We start from the raw sequence: 19,071 nt of genomic DNA on the forward strand, positions 1-19,071 counted from the left end.
CATTTGAAATGGTCAAACTACTGCAGCAATATATCCAGAAGCATCTTCCATAAAACCCTAATGGTCTGGCATATCTAATAGAAGCAATGGTTAAAGTCTCAATCTGTGATTTCTTCAGCAGGAACAATATTATTATTAAATCATCCTAATGAATTTTCATTTTTCCAATTTGTATGCATTTTTTGGTGTCCTACCAGCACGTTCTATCCTCACAAAGTCCTATTTCTGACCATTGTGTCTTTCTCAGTTTATGGGCAGATCTATGTAAGCAGGTCTCAGAACAGGCTGTTTGATTTTAGGTCCGATTGTGACATCACAATCGGGACCTACTGCTGTGCTGAGTGGGGGTTGGGGAGGGGTGGGCAGGCCTGAGAAGGAGGCAGGAGGAGCTGGGAGAGGTTTGGGGAGGGGTGGGTAGGCCTGCTGAGTAGGAGGTGGGGAGGAGTGTGGGGCCAAAGCTGGCTCAATAGTGCAGTCCTCCCACTCAGGACGGTACTGCAGCTGAAAATGCTCTGAAAGCCGGGCAGAAATGACAGGGGCTCTGTTTTCAGGAGTGGTAATTTAGCCTCAAACCTTTTGAAAAACGTTTTTGGGACACAAACAATGTTATATAAATTATTTTTAAAAGGATCCCTGGCTATCCCTGGATCCCTGGCATGTGAAAAAACACACACATTTGAAATATGCTCATATTATGATATGAGCATATTGATGGAAGTATTACGTTTGTTTTTATTTTCACATGCATGCCATAAATTCCATAGGGATAGATTACACATGACAATTATGACATCATCAACTTGCGACAGGCATTTCCCCTATTGAGTGAAAGATTAGCTATTTCTAGAAGAAATACAATAATTTAGGTGTTTTTAATTTTACATTGTAGTTATAGAGAACAATTATAATGTATTAAGGCATATTTGTTGTATTAGCCAGGGATCCCTTTAAATGCATGGTGTAGAACCCCATCACTGCGTGTAAAGAAGTGGGTGAAATGGGTCAGAAACTTCACAGGTAAAAGAAAAAAAGCCACATACGAAATAAAAAGTTAGGACAAATTCTGAACTATATAATGATAACAACCTTGAAGCAGTGATCGGGCCATTCACATTAAGGCAGCAGCAGTCACGATGTGTCTGTGTTTAAATGAGCCTCTGAGCACTGCTGATATGAGGGAGCAGATGTTTGCAGTCTGCTGCTAATAAACATGTGGGCTGTTCAATCATGGAGGGAGGTGAGAGGACACCCGAGTGACAGCTGTCACCGAGCAGGACAGGAATAGAGGGGTGTAAAGGTCTTTGCACACTGCTGCGTTTTTCGGGCCGAATATCGGAGTTAATTTCGGAGCGCGTAAATAAAAAAAATCAACCTCACGTTATGTCAATCACGTTTGCACACTGCCGCCGGTTTCGTATTTATTTTCGGATCAGGGTTGATTTTTTTTAATTTTTGCAGCTGTTGCACTGAGTCCCTTGCTCTCTCTCTCTTTCCTCTCTCTCTCCCTGGCTTTTGGATTTCGGATTTCCAAAACACAACGAAAACACGCAGTGCAGTGTGCAACCAGCTTTAGGCTGGGTGCAATAACCGCAATACCGCCATACCTAGGGCTGTCAGAATTATTACATAATCGTCTAATCGCAATTATTTGAAATAATCGCGATTGTTTTTCATAATCGTCATAATCGTTTCCATTTTGGAAAATGTTCATATATATATTTTCTTTTTTTTAAGTAAAAAAATATGGAAATAGCAGATCTACAAGCTCACGACGCGTTGTGAGCTTGTAGATCGGCTATATCCACTATCAATGTTCTTTTTTAAGTATAAAGTTGTCAAATATGTCAGTCATTTCTTTGTATATTTAGGTTATGTGTCATATCTGCCATGTGCAACATCAGAGCCTACAAGCCAAACAGAAATGTAATTGTCAACGACAAAAACACAATTAAATCGTTAATCGCAAATTATTTGAGTGACAATTAATCGTCATGTAAAATGTCATAATCGTGGCAGCCCTAGCCATACCGTGGTTGTGTAATTCATACCGCAATGTCGAGTTCATAACCACGATTATACAGTGATTATTTATTAATATTTTTTGATTAAATGGAGTGGTTTCTTGCTATTTGCGAGTTTCTACAAAAATACGCTCCATTCTCTATAAAAATTAGAAAGGCAAAACAGGGAAAGAAGCAGAAAAGAGCAGTAAATGCTGAAGAGTCTTTAACACACTTTGAGTTGCCTTCATGTTGAAAGGTGTACTACTGTACACAAATGAACCCTTGCCCTTGCCATGCCGTCCCTTCCATCCAGGCCATCGAGCGTCATCTGATCCGTAAGTCCAATGGCGGCCTGACCTTCATCGGCGAGTGGAAGAACGGCCACCTGGAGAGGAAGATGGGTCACCTGACCTGCTTCGCCGGCGGCATGTTCGCCCTGGGCGCCGACGGCTCGCCCGACGACAAGGCAGGACACTGGCTCCAGCTGGGAGCCGAGATCGCACACACCTGCCACGAGTCCTACGACAGGACAGGTAGGGGACGCACGCACGCACGCACGCAAGCACGCATACACACACACACACACACACACACACACACACACACACACACACACACACACACACACACCCTAAAAGATGGGTTTACCCATTTAGACGTGAAAAAAGGTCTTCTAGATCCTAACAGTTTTCTGAAAAACCTGTTTCTCTGTTAGTGGTTCTCAAGCCTTTTCATGTCAAGGACCCCCTAGAATTAAATGTATATTTGACCACGGACCCCCATCTGTTCCAGGGGCCAGGGGGAGGCGGTATAGAGACCAGGATTACTGCATGTTTTTTGTGAGGGTACCTACCTTAGGAGACACGGGGAGCACATGCAAACTCCACACAGAACTCCACTCCACTCCACCGTGCCCCCTGAGACGATATAGATCTTAACCACTCATACAGTATGTAGCGTGGATTGCCAGCTGTCGTTTCTTTCACCGCCAAAACTCATATGGTCTCATGTCACCTTGAGAAACATGGCAGTGTGTGTGTGTGTGTGTGTGTGTGTGCGTGCGTGCGTGCGTGCGTGCGTGCGTGCGTGCGTGCGTGCGTGTGTGTGTTTGTGTGTGTGTGTGTGTGTGTGTGTGAGCTATAGGAGTTTCTATTAAGCTTGAGTAGGCCCCCCCACCCCCCACCTACCCTCCGAAATAAAAAGGAGTACAGGTTTCCACAGCAACTGAGAGAGAGAGAGCATGGAATTTGACATTGACAGTGACGTTGAACAAGGTTAGCCTCTTTGCACTGAACTTTAATGAGGTGCCGCTCACCGCCACACTGGCACAAGTGTGTGTGTGTGTGTGTGTGTGTGTGTGTGTGTGTGTGTGTGTGTGTGTGTGTGTGTCAGCGTACATATGTGCATGACATGTGTGTGGAGTGGACCTGTCTGCATACACATAAGGTTTGTGTGTTTAATCCCTTTAACCACTTAAACCCCATAGGGTTGACTGGAGTGCCCTCATGGCTCTATTGACCATATTCACACGGTGGCCATCTTGCCATTAACACAACTACTGCCTCTTAATCTGAAGGTTTGCTTGGTGCCTCGGTGCCACGCCGTTTCCTCCATAGGCCGCCGCTATTATTTTGAAGGGCCGGAAGGGGGTTGTTTTTGTTTTTTTGGATTATCACTTGACGGCAACGATTACGTCATCTAGTCACATGACAGTGTGAGCCCAGAAGAGAACATGGCTGCGCCCAGCTTTTGTGTACAAGTATGGAGAGTGGAGACCATCCTTTGTATAAGAATGTCCCTTTTGGAGAAAATGAAGTCTCTTTATGGGCCTCTCAATGGATTTACTATGGAGGACGTTAACTTCGCGTGCACGCCCGACGTGCTTTGTAAACAAATCGCGGACATTACCGATGCGGGCGGGACCGGAGCGACGTACAGTAAGTAATAATATCTTTACTGTATATACAGTAAGATTGACAGTCCTCGCCGTCAACGGCGCCATGGTATTAACCCTTTCACTGACGGTGAGCGTCGTCAAGGGCAGCAGAACAGTTAAGTCAATGAAATGCCACCCTAATTGCCACCCTATGTAGGCGCAGTTTTCAATGCAAATTTCAAACATGGCCGCCAGGTGAATATGGTCTATACTAGTGTCTGTTCTGTTTTGGGTTATTGTGACGGAAAGCTTTCGCTGAGAACAGTCGATCGACAAGCTCAACCGCCGCATGGTAAGCTTTTCGAGCTGCTATTTTCAGCCAAAGCTTCCCCTGTGCAACCTACGGATGCGGTGGTTAAGAGACAGACCGTAGCCCCTCATGCCTGTCAGACGTATTTGTCAGAACCCCCCCCCCCCCCCCCCCCCCCCGGCTGGTGAATGGCAGCAAAAGCCTGAGAAAATCAAAACCACAAACACACACTATATAACAGTCTAATTCACACTTTACACAATCCCTGAACCACAATCTGTCCCCTTACATTACATCTCCCTCTATCTCTCTATTTCCCCCTCCTCCCTCTCCCCTCCCCGTGCCCCCCCCCCCCCTCTCTCCTCCAAACTGCTCCCCTCATCCCTGTGTACTCTCTCTCCCTCGATCCCTGTGTGTCAAATAATTGTTTTCAAAATACATACTACTACTGTAGAGCAGTGGTTCTCAACCTGTGGGTCGGGAGGTCCCTAAATTAATTGGTAGCACTTTATAATGAAGTACCTCAATAAAGGCTAATTAACAGCTAATAAGGCACTTATTAACAATGAATTAACAGCTAATAAGGCACATTAAGTCCTAATAGTGCATTTATAAACCCTTTACTATGCACTTATTATGAGATCAATTAACACTAACAAATCCTTAATAAAATCTTTATTATAACAGTATAAACAATTAATTAAGCCTTTATTAACACTTTATTAGGCAATTTAAAGCCACCTATTCTAAAGTGGGAACACATCGGGTACACCCGCCACTCTGACGTGTCGGAAAGGAGACATGTCAGAGTGGCGGGTGTACCCGATGTGTTCCCACTTTAGAATAGGTGGCTTTAAATTGCCTAAGAAAGTGTTAATAAAGGCTTAATTAATGACTTGTTGTTGTTTATACTGTTATAATAAAGATTTTATTAAGGATTTGTTAGTGTTAATTGATCTCATAATAAGTGCATAGTAAAGGGTTTCTAAATGCACAATTAGGACTCAACCGACATGTCAGAGTGGCGGGTGTACCCGATGTGTTCCCATTTTAGAATAGGTGGCTTTAAATTGCCTAATAAAGTGTTAATAAAGGCTTAATTAATTGTTTATACTGTTATAATAAAGATTTTATTAAGGATTTGTTAGTGTTAATTGATCTCATAATAAGTGCATAGTAAAGGGTTTATAAATGCACTATTAGGACTTAATGTGCCTTATTAGCTGTTAATTCATTGTTAATAAGTGCCTTATTAGCTGTTAATTAGCCTTTATTGAGGTACTTCATTATAAAGTGCTACCACCAACATATAGTTTAAGTGTATAGAGGGTATTATATATACATTTTTGAAGTGACAATTTAAGGACTTTTTAACATCTCTAAAATGACAAATTAAACATTGGCCAAATTGTCAAATATTAGAGACAGTTTCCTTTGCTTGATTGATGTTCTGCCTTGTTGTTGAAGTTGTCGTCTCTCTCCATATCTCTGTCTTCACTCAGTACTGAAGCTGGGTCCCGAGGCCTTCAAGTTCGACAGCGGCCTGGAGGCGGTGGCGGTGCGTCAGAACGAGAAGTACTACATCTTGCGTCCGGAGGTCATCGAGACCTACTGGTACATGTGGAGGTTCACCCACGACCCCAAGTACCGCCAGTGGGGCTGGGAGGCCGCGCAGGTGAGATTACAATTTACAATTTAGGCATTTAGCAGACATTCTTAATCCAGAGTGATTTACAATAAGCAAGGTGGAATACATCAACATCAGTACATCAAATGCATAGAAATATCAATCTAGAAAGAAAATAACGTAGGTAGAAGCACCTAATCAGTAAAAAACATTTTATAAAACATAAAAATGCTATATAGCTTTCTTGTATGGTCATTGAGGGTAGGCGAGTGCTACAGTAAGTGCTATGGGCTTAGGTGGAGTCTGAAGAGGTGAGTCTTCAGGCCACGGCAGAAGGGGTGCAAGTCTGTTGTTCCATGTGCAACAGGGAATTTATTCCACAGTTTGGGGGCCAGGAGGGCGAATTGCCTAGGACGAGTGGATTTTTGTCCTGGGGTGACATTTACCTCAGCTTTGTTTTTACAGTGTGGCTCTGGCAAGAGGCTAGCTACTGTCCTTGTGTTTGTTTGTCTGGAGCCAATTTGGGAACCCAAAAAAAGAAGGAAAACATTTGTTTCCTTGGGGGCATCACCTCCTTTTTTTGTGTAGATACAGGAACTTGGTTTGGCTCGACCCCTTTCTTAGTCCACTTACTGTACTCCTGTGTACAGTATTTTCTGGACTATAAGGCGCACCTGACTATAAGGCGCACATAATAGACGATACCGTTGCGTTATGCATCAAACAGATGGAGCTGTGCTAAAGGGAATGTCAATGTCAATGAATGATCCATATATAAGGCGCACTGGACTATAAGGCGCACTGTAGTTTTTTGAGAAAATTAAAGGCTTTTAAGTGCGCCTTATAGTCCGGAAAATACGGTATTTCTGCTAACAACAAGGTTCTGTCCTGAGAGGTTAATCTGGAGCTAATCTCAGTCACAAACACATATTATTGTATGCACTGCCGGTAGGCTAAAGAGAAGTACCTCCTTTGTTTTGTTTTGTTTTGTTGTGTCAGTGTAAGTTAGAGGGCTGAAACCAGTCGCCGTAGGTCGGTCACATGAATTGTTGAGATCTACGTTGAAGCCACTCTGTTGCCATGTGGATCCTGAGTCCCGTGTGATTTAATTTGTTTATTTTCTTTCACCTTCATTTAACCAGGCAAGTCATTAAAGAGCAAAGTCTTGTTAACAATGGTGGAGCCGGGCTAAATGCAAACCCTCCGGTGGGGGATGGGTCTAAAAAAAGTCAAAGTTAAAGGGAGAAGTTAAAACGGTACAAGAACCAAGAGAAGCAGCATACCGTCTCTGTCAGGTGGAAACCTCATGTCCAAAACTGTTACTTTTCAGCTTTGTGCCACGTTTCCAGCTTGTAGATCTGCTACTTTTTATGCTTTTGTGTGACGCTGTTGTATGATCGAGAGTAGTATGATAAGCAGGTAAAGCACAGCAGCAGCTCTCTCTCTTTCTCTGCCTCTAGAGAAAATTACATTTTATATAACACAGTTCTATTGTGAAAATAGCCGATCTACATGCTCACAACGCCTCACATCGCAAGGCGTTGTGATGTTTAATTTGATGTTAATTTGTCATTTTGGAGGTTTTAAAAAGTCCTTAAATTGACACTTTAGAAATGTGCATATGTTATGTTGGTTTGTTTTTAATGTTGCACATTAAGTTAATCATCTGGGGACCCCCCAAAACCTGGGGGTCCCGACCCACAGGTCGAGAACCACTGCTCTAGTAAAGCATTACATTGTGGTCGGGCAGAAACCTTGTCTGTCCAAAACCCATACTTTTTTTCAGGAAGTGGAAAAAAAACCTGTGTTCCAAAGGATCCAATGTACTTATTATTTATTAACAGGCTCTTATCAATACGTTGTATTCCTTAAATATCTATACAACCCCAGGGGTTAAAGGTCTCAGTCCTGGGGACTGATTCCATAGAGGATTCCATAGGGGCTATTTTTTAGATCAGTGCAGATCTGCAAAAATAATAATAATAATTAAAATAAATTAAGGTAGGTGTATCGATGGCATAGATATGAGTATTTGAATTGGCCAGCCTAGCATAGAATGCAACAGAACTTCAGAAGATACTTCTATAAAAGGAAGCATGGATTGGCGCAACACACATTCAGTGAAGGCAGTTCAGAACTTCGGGGAAACACCCCAAATATTGGTGTGAGCTGCAAAATCTCATATCGGGACATGGTCTGAAAATAAGTTTCAATTTTGGGATTTTAACCCACAGACACACTTAATCATTTTCACTTTAACTAAAAACAAAAACAAAACAGAAATAGCTTAGATGATAGCTCAGGAAGTCAGGGATGTTAATTAATGAAAAAAGCTAGATAGTGGAATTATGGAGATTACAAGGTTTCTTTCTGCCCAACGGCAACGATAAATGCCTTCAAAGTCAGGTTTTAATCAGAGGGAGGTTGGGTGTGAGTTTAAGCTCCTTGTTTATGGTAATGCGAGTGTTTTTCCTATTAACCCCTTTAGGCCTTGAATTATTTCATACCTTAGCTATTGAAAAATAGCAGATATACAAGCTCACAGCGCGGCACCGAGTGCCGCTCTGCAAGCTTGTAGATCTGCTATTTTTGAAGAATCGCAAAATATTTTGCAAACTTTGAATAAATCTTTTTAAAATTAGAATTTGCTTCTGGGGGCGTCCTTGGAACAACATATTTTGAGATGGGGGTCCATGGCCAAATACATGTCATTTTTGGGGGTCCTTGAAGGTGAGCACGACTGACATAGAAACATAGGTCTTTCAAAAAACCTTAGGATTTAGTCATTTAGAAGACATTTATAGAATCGTGTCAAAATATTCAAAGACTTGCACAAATGTTCAGGACTTTACAAAAAAAATAGCAGATATACAAGCTCGCAGCGCGGCACTCGGTGCCGCGCTGTGAGCTTGTATAGCTGCTATTTTTCAATAGCTAAAGCATAAAATAATGCGTAATAATGCGTTCCCGGGCTTAATATGTTAATAGCAGAGAGGTCTGCTGAAGGTGAAGGACTGTTAGCTCCGTGCACGCTAACGCCACCGCCCCTACGACCCTTTCTCCCACCGCGCGCTGATCCACTCCGGTTTGATTAATTACAGGCGGAGGCCGAGCACCGTTTTAAAGCATCGCTTCTCAAACGTTCTCATGCCAAGAAGGACCCCCAAATTGATGTGTATTTGGTTTGCGAGGGACCCCCAGAAGAGAAGATGTATTTAAATGAAATACCTCTAAAATGAAAAACATAAACTAATAAGACCATTACTGGGTCAAAGTAACTACACAATAAAAAAATGGTCAAACATTGTAAAATATTACCTATGAAAGACGCAGAAATTGTGAAAAGATCTGATGTACAAGCTCTTAGTTTGGCTATTTTCACAATATTTATCTGTGGAACCAAGTCAAACTTAATGTAATGCCTCAACTCCTACAATTACAAGTGCTTGTCAGGGCGGGTGGTCCCCAGTTCAAGTATGATTACTAGTAAGACGCCTCAGAGCGACATGCGACCTTGCCCATGGCCATCTGGCCAGTGATGTATATCGGACCAGTTAGAACATGCCCATATATGGGCATTACCAAATATGGGCATTCCCAGATATGTGGGCATTCCCAAACTTCTGTGTTTATAATGTGCGTGGCTGTGGCACTAAATCAAAACCGTGCAGACAGGAGACTTCCTTTAGTTTCCATCTTTCAAGAGCTGCCCATAGAAAATAGGAAGAAAGAAGGAAGCTCTGGTATGCTTATTCAACACATGGTGATTTAGGCCCCAGGCTGTCTCAGAGGAAGGCTTGCTTTTTAAGGAGTCAGGAGATATCTAACACCTAATGGGTCTGCCTCTACTGTACGTTGCCTTGCTACCATTTTCAAAGGACGGATCAGCTCATCAAGAGGCGAATCTGTACATTTTGTCTTTCAATCTCCCTGCTCCTCCCTCCTCTCTTTTCTCAATGTGTGTCGTGGGGGGGACAAAATGATGCCGGAAGACATAGAAAAACCCAACGAGGGCCTTGTCGTTGATACCCTGGTTAAATACTGCGGCTGAATTCATTTGTCTCTCTCTCTCTCACTCTCAAACACACACGCATACACACACACACACACACACACACACACACACACACACACACACACACACGCACGCACGCGCGCGCGCGCGCACACACACGCGCTCACGCACACACACTGGTCTGTCTCTTCCCTACGTGACAAGGTGGCTGTCAGCAGAATCCCCCACAAGGAGTTTTTGGGCTTCTGTTGTTTCCTGTTTTTCATGGACTGCTGCTTTGTCCTTCTGCAGTGCACACACACACACACACACACACACACACACACACACACACACACACACACACACACACACACACACACACACACACACACATAAAAACACACACTCAATCTATACATTTGTGTCATTTTAGATTTTAGCATAGCTATTCAAAAAATAGCAGATGTACAAGCTCACAGGAGTTGTGGTTAAAACAATGTCAATTGTTTTTTTACTATGGTGAAAGAAATGCAAATGCCTTCTTTCCATACCTGAAGGCAGCATTCAAGAGAATTGCCTCGTCCAAGCTCTCCTGAACTTGAATGCAGCATCTTATGTTGAAAAGAACACCCTCTCTTGAAATAAACAGATATAAAAAAAAAAAGAAAAAAAAAGAAAAGAACACCCTCTCTGTGTAGAAATCAGGGGGCCAGTTGTCCGGATTTAAAATGAAGCAAGCACAGAACTAAAAGTTCCTATGATTTGCAAAACTGCTACGAGGGGGATGTCGTTTAGGTTGAAGATATTGGATGTCGAGCGGTGCTTGGGTTTAAAAGACCATTTAGATGTGCTCGGGTGCAAAAGAAAACAACACTACATCTGTCCCAACACAACAATGAGGTCTGGTCACCCACTCCGTGCATACGGGAGATTACTTAGCATTCTTCTTGAGGCGGTGCATTGTGCTGTTTGCGATACAGTGCGATATGTTGGAGTAATGCCTCCATTGCAGCTGCAAATGATAGAAATCCACAGCGCGCAGCGCTTGCATTAGTAGTGTTTTCACAAGCTGACACCGGTCAGAGTTTTGTCGATGCGGCACATCGAAAGATTCAGCGGGAGGGCGGGTCTCTGGGAATTCTCTTGTGGAGGAAAAACCCTCCATCTACGCACAGATTGTAGAAGACAATGACTGGTCCAGAACAAGGGTTCCCAAACTTTTCAGGCCCCTGAAATAGTCATATTTGAACTGGGGACCCCCCCACCGTACTTGGAATTGTAGGAATTACATTTAGTTTAACTGGGTTCCACAGAGAAATATTGTAAAAATAGACAAACTAGAAGCTCACAACGCCTCACAGTGCAGATCGGCTATTTTCTGTGTTACATATACTTCCCCAAATCAACATATTGAGATAGTACTGTATTTATATTGCACTTTGAATGGATCAGCACTTTCTTTACCAATGTTGTCAGCTCTTTCTTGCTTTTTATTTTTTTTGTCACACCGTGTCCTAAAAGTGACTTTGTCCGTATGTATGTGTGTTACTATGTCTGTCCGTAGCATGAGCAGCAAAACCGCTGGTGACCAAGTTGCGCTGTTGCGTCACACACGCGCGCAAATCTGAAATGAACTGCTACACACTTACGGCCACGCACACACTCACACATGCACCACCGCTCACTTTTAACTTGGCTTCCATTATTTCTTTTTTTAATGCCTTTGCCTCTTTCTAATGTGTCTCCCTGCAGGCCATAGACAAGTACTGCAGGGTGAGTGGAGGTTTCTCGGGGGTGAAGGATGTCTACTCGTCCAACCCCACCTATGATGACGTACAGCAGAGCTTCTTCCTGGCCGAGACGCTCAAGTAAGCACTCCTGATACTAATTATTACATAATCGTCTAATCTGTGTCATTTTAGATTTTAGCGTCGGCTATTAAAAAGAAAAATAGCAGAGATGGGGGGGCCGTGGACAAATACATATCATTTTGGGGGTCCTTCACATGAAAAGGTTTGAGCACCACTGACATAGAAACATAGGTTTTTCAAAAAAAACCTTAGAAGGATTTGAAATATTCAAAGATATTCACAATTTTTCAAAAATAGCAGATCTACAAGCTTGCAGCGCGGCATGCTGTGAGGTTGTATATCTGCTATTTTTCAATAGTTAACACACAAAATAATGTGTATAATGCGTTCCCAGTGTAACCCCTCCCCCATGAAGAACATTCATGGGCCCACAGTGAATCCTTGTACCCAGGGCCTAGGATTTGGTGCGACACCCCTGAATGTCACTGTGGTCAGCAGATCAAACAAATGCTAGTTAGCCCTGACTCACCCAGTGGACTAAGAGCTAAGGCTACACTCTGGCTCCCCCTGCTGGTGGCTTCATAGAGGATTTCACCACTTAACATCAGGGGTCTTCAACAGGGGGTCAGGGACCCCTAGGGGGTCCCCAGAGTTACTACAGGGGGTCCTCCAAATCTTTGAGTGATAGAAACTTTTTTTCCTTCTTTTTTATATTAACTCACTGAACGCCATAAACGTCTTATACGTCTTTGGACCTCGGTGCCATAAACGTCTTTTACGTCTTTTTAATTAATCAAAAGTTTTATCATTTTTTCATAATTGTAATTTCAAAAAAATCGCTCTAGAAGTTGGCCATATGCCTCCGTGACCTGAGCGATACGGCCGATTTGACTGTAGCACCAGTGTAACACAGTCCGGCGGAAAATCGGTATAGCCGAAGATTGGTTCCGGCCGTTTAAATGTTATCTAAAACGTTCGTTTATACACTTTCCCGTGCATCCCTGACGAACTATAAGTACTCAAAAAACGCAGAAAATTCTCAGGATTCCAGCGGTGCCATCCATTCTTCTCTACCTATCCTTGATCGCGATCGCCAGGGTTCCGAAGTTGTGTAGCATGCTAGCTAAAAGGCCTGGCCAAAATGTAAACAACAGGCCCAAACCAAAAAAAAGATGGACGTCTTCTTCCTTCTTCTGTTAGTTGATCAGATAGTAGGAGACCACCCTCTGGTGGTTTTCAAATGGTATTGCACTCCAGATTGCACACAGGGCCCATCACAGCACACACATATGATGATGATCAAGACATCTTACACATGTTCTATTGAAGCCCAAATCTAATGATAGGATATATATATATAAATATACATGTTTTCCTTTGTAAGAGGGGTAGTGTGGCTTTCGATAGAAGCATAGATTTATATATGTAATTTAAGTACAAAATATGATTTTGGCCCCCATAAAAAGGCAAAATTAAGCAAAATGGCTGGCACCAGTTTTGTAGATTTTGAATAAAGGGTGGCATTCACTGAGTTAACCACTTGAACCCTAGCATCCATATTCTGAGAACTTTAGACTTTTTGAAATTTTGAAATACTTGAAATACATATCATAAGCTCACAGCGCACTGCGAGCTTGTAGATCTAAACATTTTTAAGGTGGGTCCCTGGAACTAAATATTTTGAGATGGGGGTCCTTCGGCCAAATAAATATTATTTGGGGGTCCTTTACATGAAAACGTTAACGCACCACCTAAGCCCTATATACATTTCGGCCATTTGAAAATAACAGGTCTACAAGCTCAGTGTGTCGCGATGCCACACATTGTGGGCCTGTAGATCTGCTATTTTCAAAAGATTTGTATACATTGAAAACTTGAAATGGAACATTCTGCATAACGAGTACGTTCTACTTCTGGTACTCAAGTACATTTTGACGCTAACACTTTTGTACTTTTACTCAAGTACATTTTGAATCCCGAACTTTTACTTGTAACAGAGTATTTCTACATTACACTATTGACACTTTTACTTAACCCATTCAGAACGGGTACACATTGTGTATTATTATTTTATGCTTTAACTATTGAAAAATAGCAGATATACAAGCTCACAGTGCAAGCTTGTAGATCTGCTATTTTTGAAAAATCGTGAAAATTTGAATTTTGACCCGATTCTATAAGTGTCTTTTGAATCCTTCTAAGACTTTTTGAAAAACCTATGTTTCTATGTCAGCAATCTGGCTAGCCATCGTCAAAGAAAAGGTCCTTTTCACTTGGTGCCGCGCTGTGAGCTTGTATATCTGCTATTTTTCACTGGTTAAAGCATTCAATAATTCTAGGCCAAGTAAAACATTTGACTACTTAACCCCACCACTCCACCTCTTTCCCCTCTGTGCCCCAGGTATCTGTACCTGTTGTTCTCCAGTGATGACCTGATGCCGTTGGAGAGCTGGGTGTTCAACACCGAGGCCCACCCTCTGCCCGTCCTCCACCTGGGCAACATCACCCTGGCTGGCAGCCAGCCTGGCACCCTGCGGTAGACCCACACCACCCTGGCTGGCAGCCAGCCCGCCCTGCGGTAGACCCACACCACCCTGGCTGGCAGCCAGCCCGCCCTGCGGTAGACCCACTGACCCACTGACTGGCACACACACATACACACACATACACAGGGATGGGAAGATAATATGAACATTTCATGTCACGATTATCGTGACCAAAGAAATTGCGTTTTGCGATATGTTATCGCGATAATCAAAAATATCCCCAACATCCATCCTAGGGAACATTTGCCAAAAAATAGACAATCTACAAGACCTTGTAGATCGGCTATTTTTGGTCAAAGAGATTTGGTAGAGAGTGGAAAAAGCCTCTATTTAAGGGCATTATATCCAGGTCTGTTTTACCAGTGAGCTTTCAAATGGTACCGGATATGCAGCTCGGCAAATAAAAAGGTGAATTGATCCCAGTGCACGACGGACGATGATTTCACGATAAACTCAAATCTCTACCATACGATTATCGCAAGTGTTTTTTTATCACGATAAATGATAATAGCGATTATTGTCTCATCCCTAACACACACACACACGCACACACACGCACACACGCACGCACCCGCACACACACACACACACACACACACACACACACACACACACACACACACACACACACACACACACACACACACAGGCAAACAAGACAGAAGGAGTTGGAGGGGATTGGATCTCTCCTCCAGAACTAGCAGGGCGAGCTGCCCCAGACCAACACTGGACTAATATTTTACATAACGGCTCCACAAAGAAACTCCACAAGCGTTTTAAGGACCCGGCCGTTACCACCCAGGAATCAAGGATGGGGCGGAGGGGGGGCGGACAGCCAGACAGTGACGAAGGGGAAGAGGGACCACTTGTGTAAAGGGTGGGGGGACGGGACGGCCAAGGCCCCGCCCCCCACCCCCCCCCAAATACCACTGAAGAGTGACGAGGACGTGGGACTGTAGCCTCGCTCTCTGTGACTGCTATAACTTTATCTCTCTGTCTGCCGAGCTTCCCCTCGCACTTTTCATCGTTCTCTCTCTCTCTCTCTTTTTCTCGCTCTGCTTCTATTTGAAGGACGGCAGGTTTCTCGGTGTCGTCGTCGTGATTGGCTGGGATGGATTGTGAAGACTTTATTTTGTTTCGTTCGTCGCTCCCCCCCCCCCCCCACCACCCCCCAGCGCTGAAGGACCGGCCTCCAATCAGGACGATTGTTTGGTTGAGGTCTTTTTTTTTTTAACTTGTCATTGAATTTTTCTTTTCTCGGTGGGGGTTAGACTAAAACTCTGTTTTGTTGCGGGCGGCCACTCGGTGAGGGAACACAGGGTGGTGTAGGAACACACAGACGTTGAAGGAATGACAGATTGCACTGACCTGACGAGGAGGAGGATGGTGGCTTTTGGAGGACGGTTCCAGGGTTGATGGTGGAAGCAGGGGGGGGGGGGATTCTGTTTGTTCGTTGCTTTGCTTTTACGTACCTGGAGAAGTCGTCGGGGGGAGGGGGGGGGATCATAACCTCTCCTCTATCCCACCTTGTCCCCTCCCATCAGCTTCCTGTTTACTGTTCATCCCGTTGAAATGCTGACCGGGGGGGGATGGAAATAATATTATGGAAATAATAATGTTGGAATAACTTTTATGTTCCTCTTTATTGCCACTCCGTCACACCAACCTCCTTGTTTTTTCTTTCAATACCCGCTTTGAATGTTATCAGCCCATTAAATGTCCCTGGTCAGGACCATGAAATGGAGCCAGGATGGCCATATTTGACATACTGAGCGAAGATTTACTATTCTGTTTTCGGTGGAGATGACGGAGGCGCGCCATCTCAGGCGAACTTGATCCACGTGATACGAGCGAGTGAGTTGGGGAAATCGCGCTCTTTCGAACGACCATCATTTCGACCGGAGGGTTAGCGACTCACTCCACGGAGGTTGGGGTGAGGGTTAGAGTCGGGTGTCGAAAAGATGACATGTAGTAACAGCGACACGCTCCCAGCGAGTTGCAGTGTTGAGCGTTGCGAAGATCGCATGAGCCGACTCAACGAGTTACGTCACGATGGGGACAGAATTGTAAATCTTCGCTCGGTATGCCGAATATGGCCATAATGGGTCCATTTCATGGTCCTGATCAGGGCCATTTAACGGCCATTTAATGAGCTGATAACATTCAAAGCCACTTTTTGGTCTCCAGTTGGAGACTCATCATCACGCCATCACCTGGTTTCTCGTCAAACCATTCTGCTGCTACCTGGACCGTGCTGCTTCTCTCTCTCTCTCTCTCTCTCTCTCTCTCTCTCTTTCTCTCTCCCCCCATTCCTCCTCCCTCCTGTGTTTTAATCATATCATTCCATATTGCATTCTTCCTCTCCCTGTGCTCTCGACTGGGGGCGGGGCATTCTTTCATCGTGCATCTGTCACTCAATCCGATGGCATTTTCAGCTAGATTCTGAATGTGTGAGTGTGTGTGACTCAGATATCAGTTGTGTACATCTTTCAAGGTCGGTGGTGGGGGCACACATTGCAGAGGAAACACCTCCCCATCTCCATTATGTCTCCACCCCACCTCCACAAACATCAACTGGACTCCCAACTGCCTTTGTGTAAAACTCACACACGCACAAAAATAGCAGATCTACAAGCTCGCAGCGCGGCACTCTGTGCCGCGATGTGAGCTTGTATATCTGCTATTTTTCACTGGTTAAAGCATTCAATAATTCTAGGCCTAAACAGGAATCCTTTGGCCAAGCCTGAGTGTTGGCCACCATCAGGAGGAGGGTGGATGATGTATATCGTCTCATAGGGTCCAAAACTTTATAGGATTCAAAATTCTCGCGATATCGGTTGTGACGCTGCAGTTTGATCAAGTAGGGCGTTCATTTACGGGAAAACACAAAAACGTTGGAATATGGAGATAAGAGGTTTCTGCCCGACAATATCGATACGACACACTACCGCATGTCTGTAGATGTGGCACCCCACCCCCTTTCCAAGAGAAGTCAGCGTCAAGCAAAATTAATTCATGTGTCCCCATACCACTACACCGCTCCTCTACGCCGGCTTATCTCAAACAACAGAAAGTCTTGTCGTGTGACGTTGTGTCCCAACCGGATTTGGCTTTGGATTGTGACGTCTTGTGAAAATGTCTCCCTTTTTTCCCTCTTTGTTTTTTACCCAAGCAGCTAAGATGAATCGGACTGGGTATCCCACGGAGACAGCTGGCTTCTCTTGAACGGGTCTGCTTTGCTTCACCCCCCCTCCCCCCATCCCCTAAGCCCCTGTTTAAAAAAATAAAACAGACAAAATAAGTGGATCTACAGCACAAGCTCTACCCAAGCTTGTCCGATCAGCTATTTTTGCTCTCTTTTTGATTGTGTTCCGGGGGGGGGGGGGGGGGGGAAGGGACTCCGGGTTGTTTGAAAGTGGTCAACAAACAAACGTTGCACCATTTGAAAGCCCAGCTGAACGTGGATGACAGGGTGCAGATGGAGAAGGGAGCAACAGCACCGCCGTGTGGTGTCGAAGGGGAAAGTAGAGGATTCACAGTGAAACTATCCAGTGGAAACTGTTAGAAAAGGAGAAACGGCCCACATGAACACTAGCGCTGTAGAAAGTCATCATTACTACACATCACTTTGATCTTGGGGGGCGGGGGGGCGTTTGAACTGAAATCAACGGATCCTATTTTGTATTTTATTTTATCGTATCAACCCCCTGGAGTGTGACTTGACCTCCATCCAAACGCTATAAAGTTGGCACTTTGATTTGAAAAAAAGAAAAAACTGTTTTGCGGTGGCGTTTGAACTGAAATCATCGACGGATACTATTTTTTATTTTATCGTATCAACCCCCCCGGAGTGTGACTTGACCTCCATCCAAACGCTATGAAGTTGGCAGTTGGTGTTCCATCTTTTTTTTTTTCTTCCTTTTTTCTACTCACCAGCCCACTTTGGCAGGACTGTGACTATCATTGGGGGGATGGGATGTCCTACTTTAGTTCTAAATAATGGTATCTGCTCCACTGCTAGAAGAAGACTGATGAACGAACGTGATGCACCACCAGCCTCTGTGGCCCTTGGCCAGAACAACAAATGAACTGTTTTTTTTTTTTGTTTAGCTTTTTTTTCCCCACTCTGCTCTTTGAAACACTTGTTTTGTACTCATTCCAGTTACCACTTCATAGGAGTTGGGATTCATTAACATGCGTGCGTGCGTTTGTGTGAGTGTGTGTGTGAGACTGTGTGTGTACGTGCATGTATGTTTCTCAAGACATTATATCGTCTCTTGTCGGCTAGGAAACCTCATATTTCCAAAAAGCATCAAAAGCAGCAGATGGACGAGCTCGAAAAGCCTCGCTTCGTGCCGCATGTTGATCTTGTAGATCTGCTACTTTTCATGCTTTTGTGTGACGCTGTAGTGATGATCAGGTCGGGCGTTCATTTACAGATAAAACACAAAAAGTTCAAATCTGGAGATCAGAGGTTCTCTGCCCTACAGCGACGATGTGGGGATTGTGTTGTGATCAAAAGGCCTAGAATTATTTAATGCTTTAACTATTGAAAAATAGCAGATATACAAGCTTGTAGATCTGCTATTTTTGAGAAATCGGGAAATCTTTGAATATTTTGACCCAATTCTTTAAATGTCTTCTAAATCCTTCTTCTAAATCAGTTGTTCTCAAACTTTTTTCATGTCAAGGACCCGCGGACCCCCATCTCCCATCTCAAAATATGTTGTTCCAGGGACCACCCAGAAGCAAATATTTGAGTTACAAATATTCGCTTTTAAAAAGATATATTCACTTCAAAAATAGCAGATCTGCAAGCTCGCAGTTTGAGAATCACTGAATTAGAAAAAGGATTTAGAAGACATTTATAGGATCGGTCAAAATATTCAATGATTTCCAGA

At 43.8% G+C, this 19,071-nt stretch overlaps 1 protein-coding gene across 3 annotated transcripts in view; it reads left to right on the plus strand.

The window, feature by feature from the left end:
* man1a2 (mannosidase, alpha, class 1A, member 2) overlaps window positions 1–14,200 on the plus strand; it is a 182,507-nt gene extending 168,307 nt beyond the window's left edge. For all 3 annotated transcript variants that reach the window (XM_080753189.1, XM_080753188.1, XM_080753190.1), the window contains exons 12-15: window positions 2,317–2,536; window positions 5,692–5,864; window positions 11,566–11,681; window positions 14,026–14,200. In XM_080753189.1, the coding sequence (XP_080609315.1) occupies window positions 2,317–2,536; window positions 5,692–5,864; window positions 11,566–11,681; window positions 14,026–14,164 (648 nt within the window). In that variant the 3' untranslated portion in view covers window positions 14,165–14,200. The remainder of the gene's footprint in view (window positions 1–2,316; window positions 2,537–5,691; window positions 5,865–11,565; window positions 11,682–14,025) is intronic.
* The last annotated feature ends 4,871 nt before the right edge of the window (window positions 14,201–19,071 follow it).

The sequence above is a fragment of the Nannobrachium achirus genome (assembly GCF_963921795.1).
Source record: "Nannobrachium achirus genome assembly, chromosome: 22".
In the NCBI taxonomy this organism is placed as follows: domain Eukaryota; kingdom Metazoa; phylum Chordata; class Actinopteri; order Myctophiformes; family Myctophidae; genus Nannobrachium; species Nannobrachium achirus.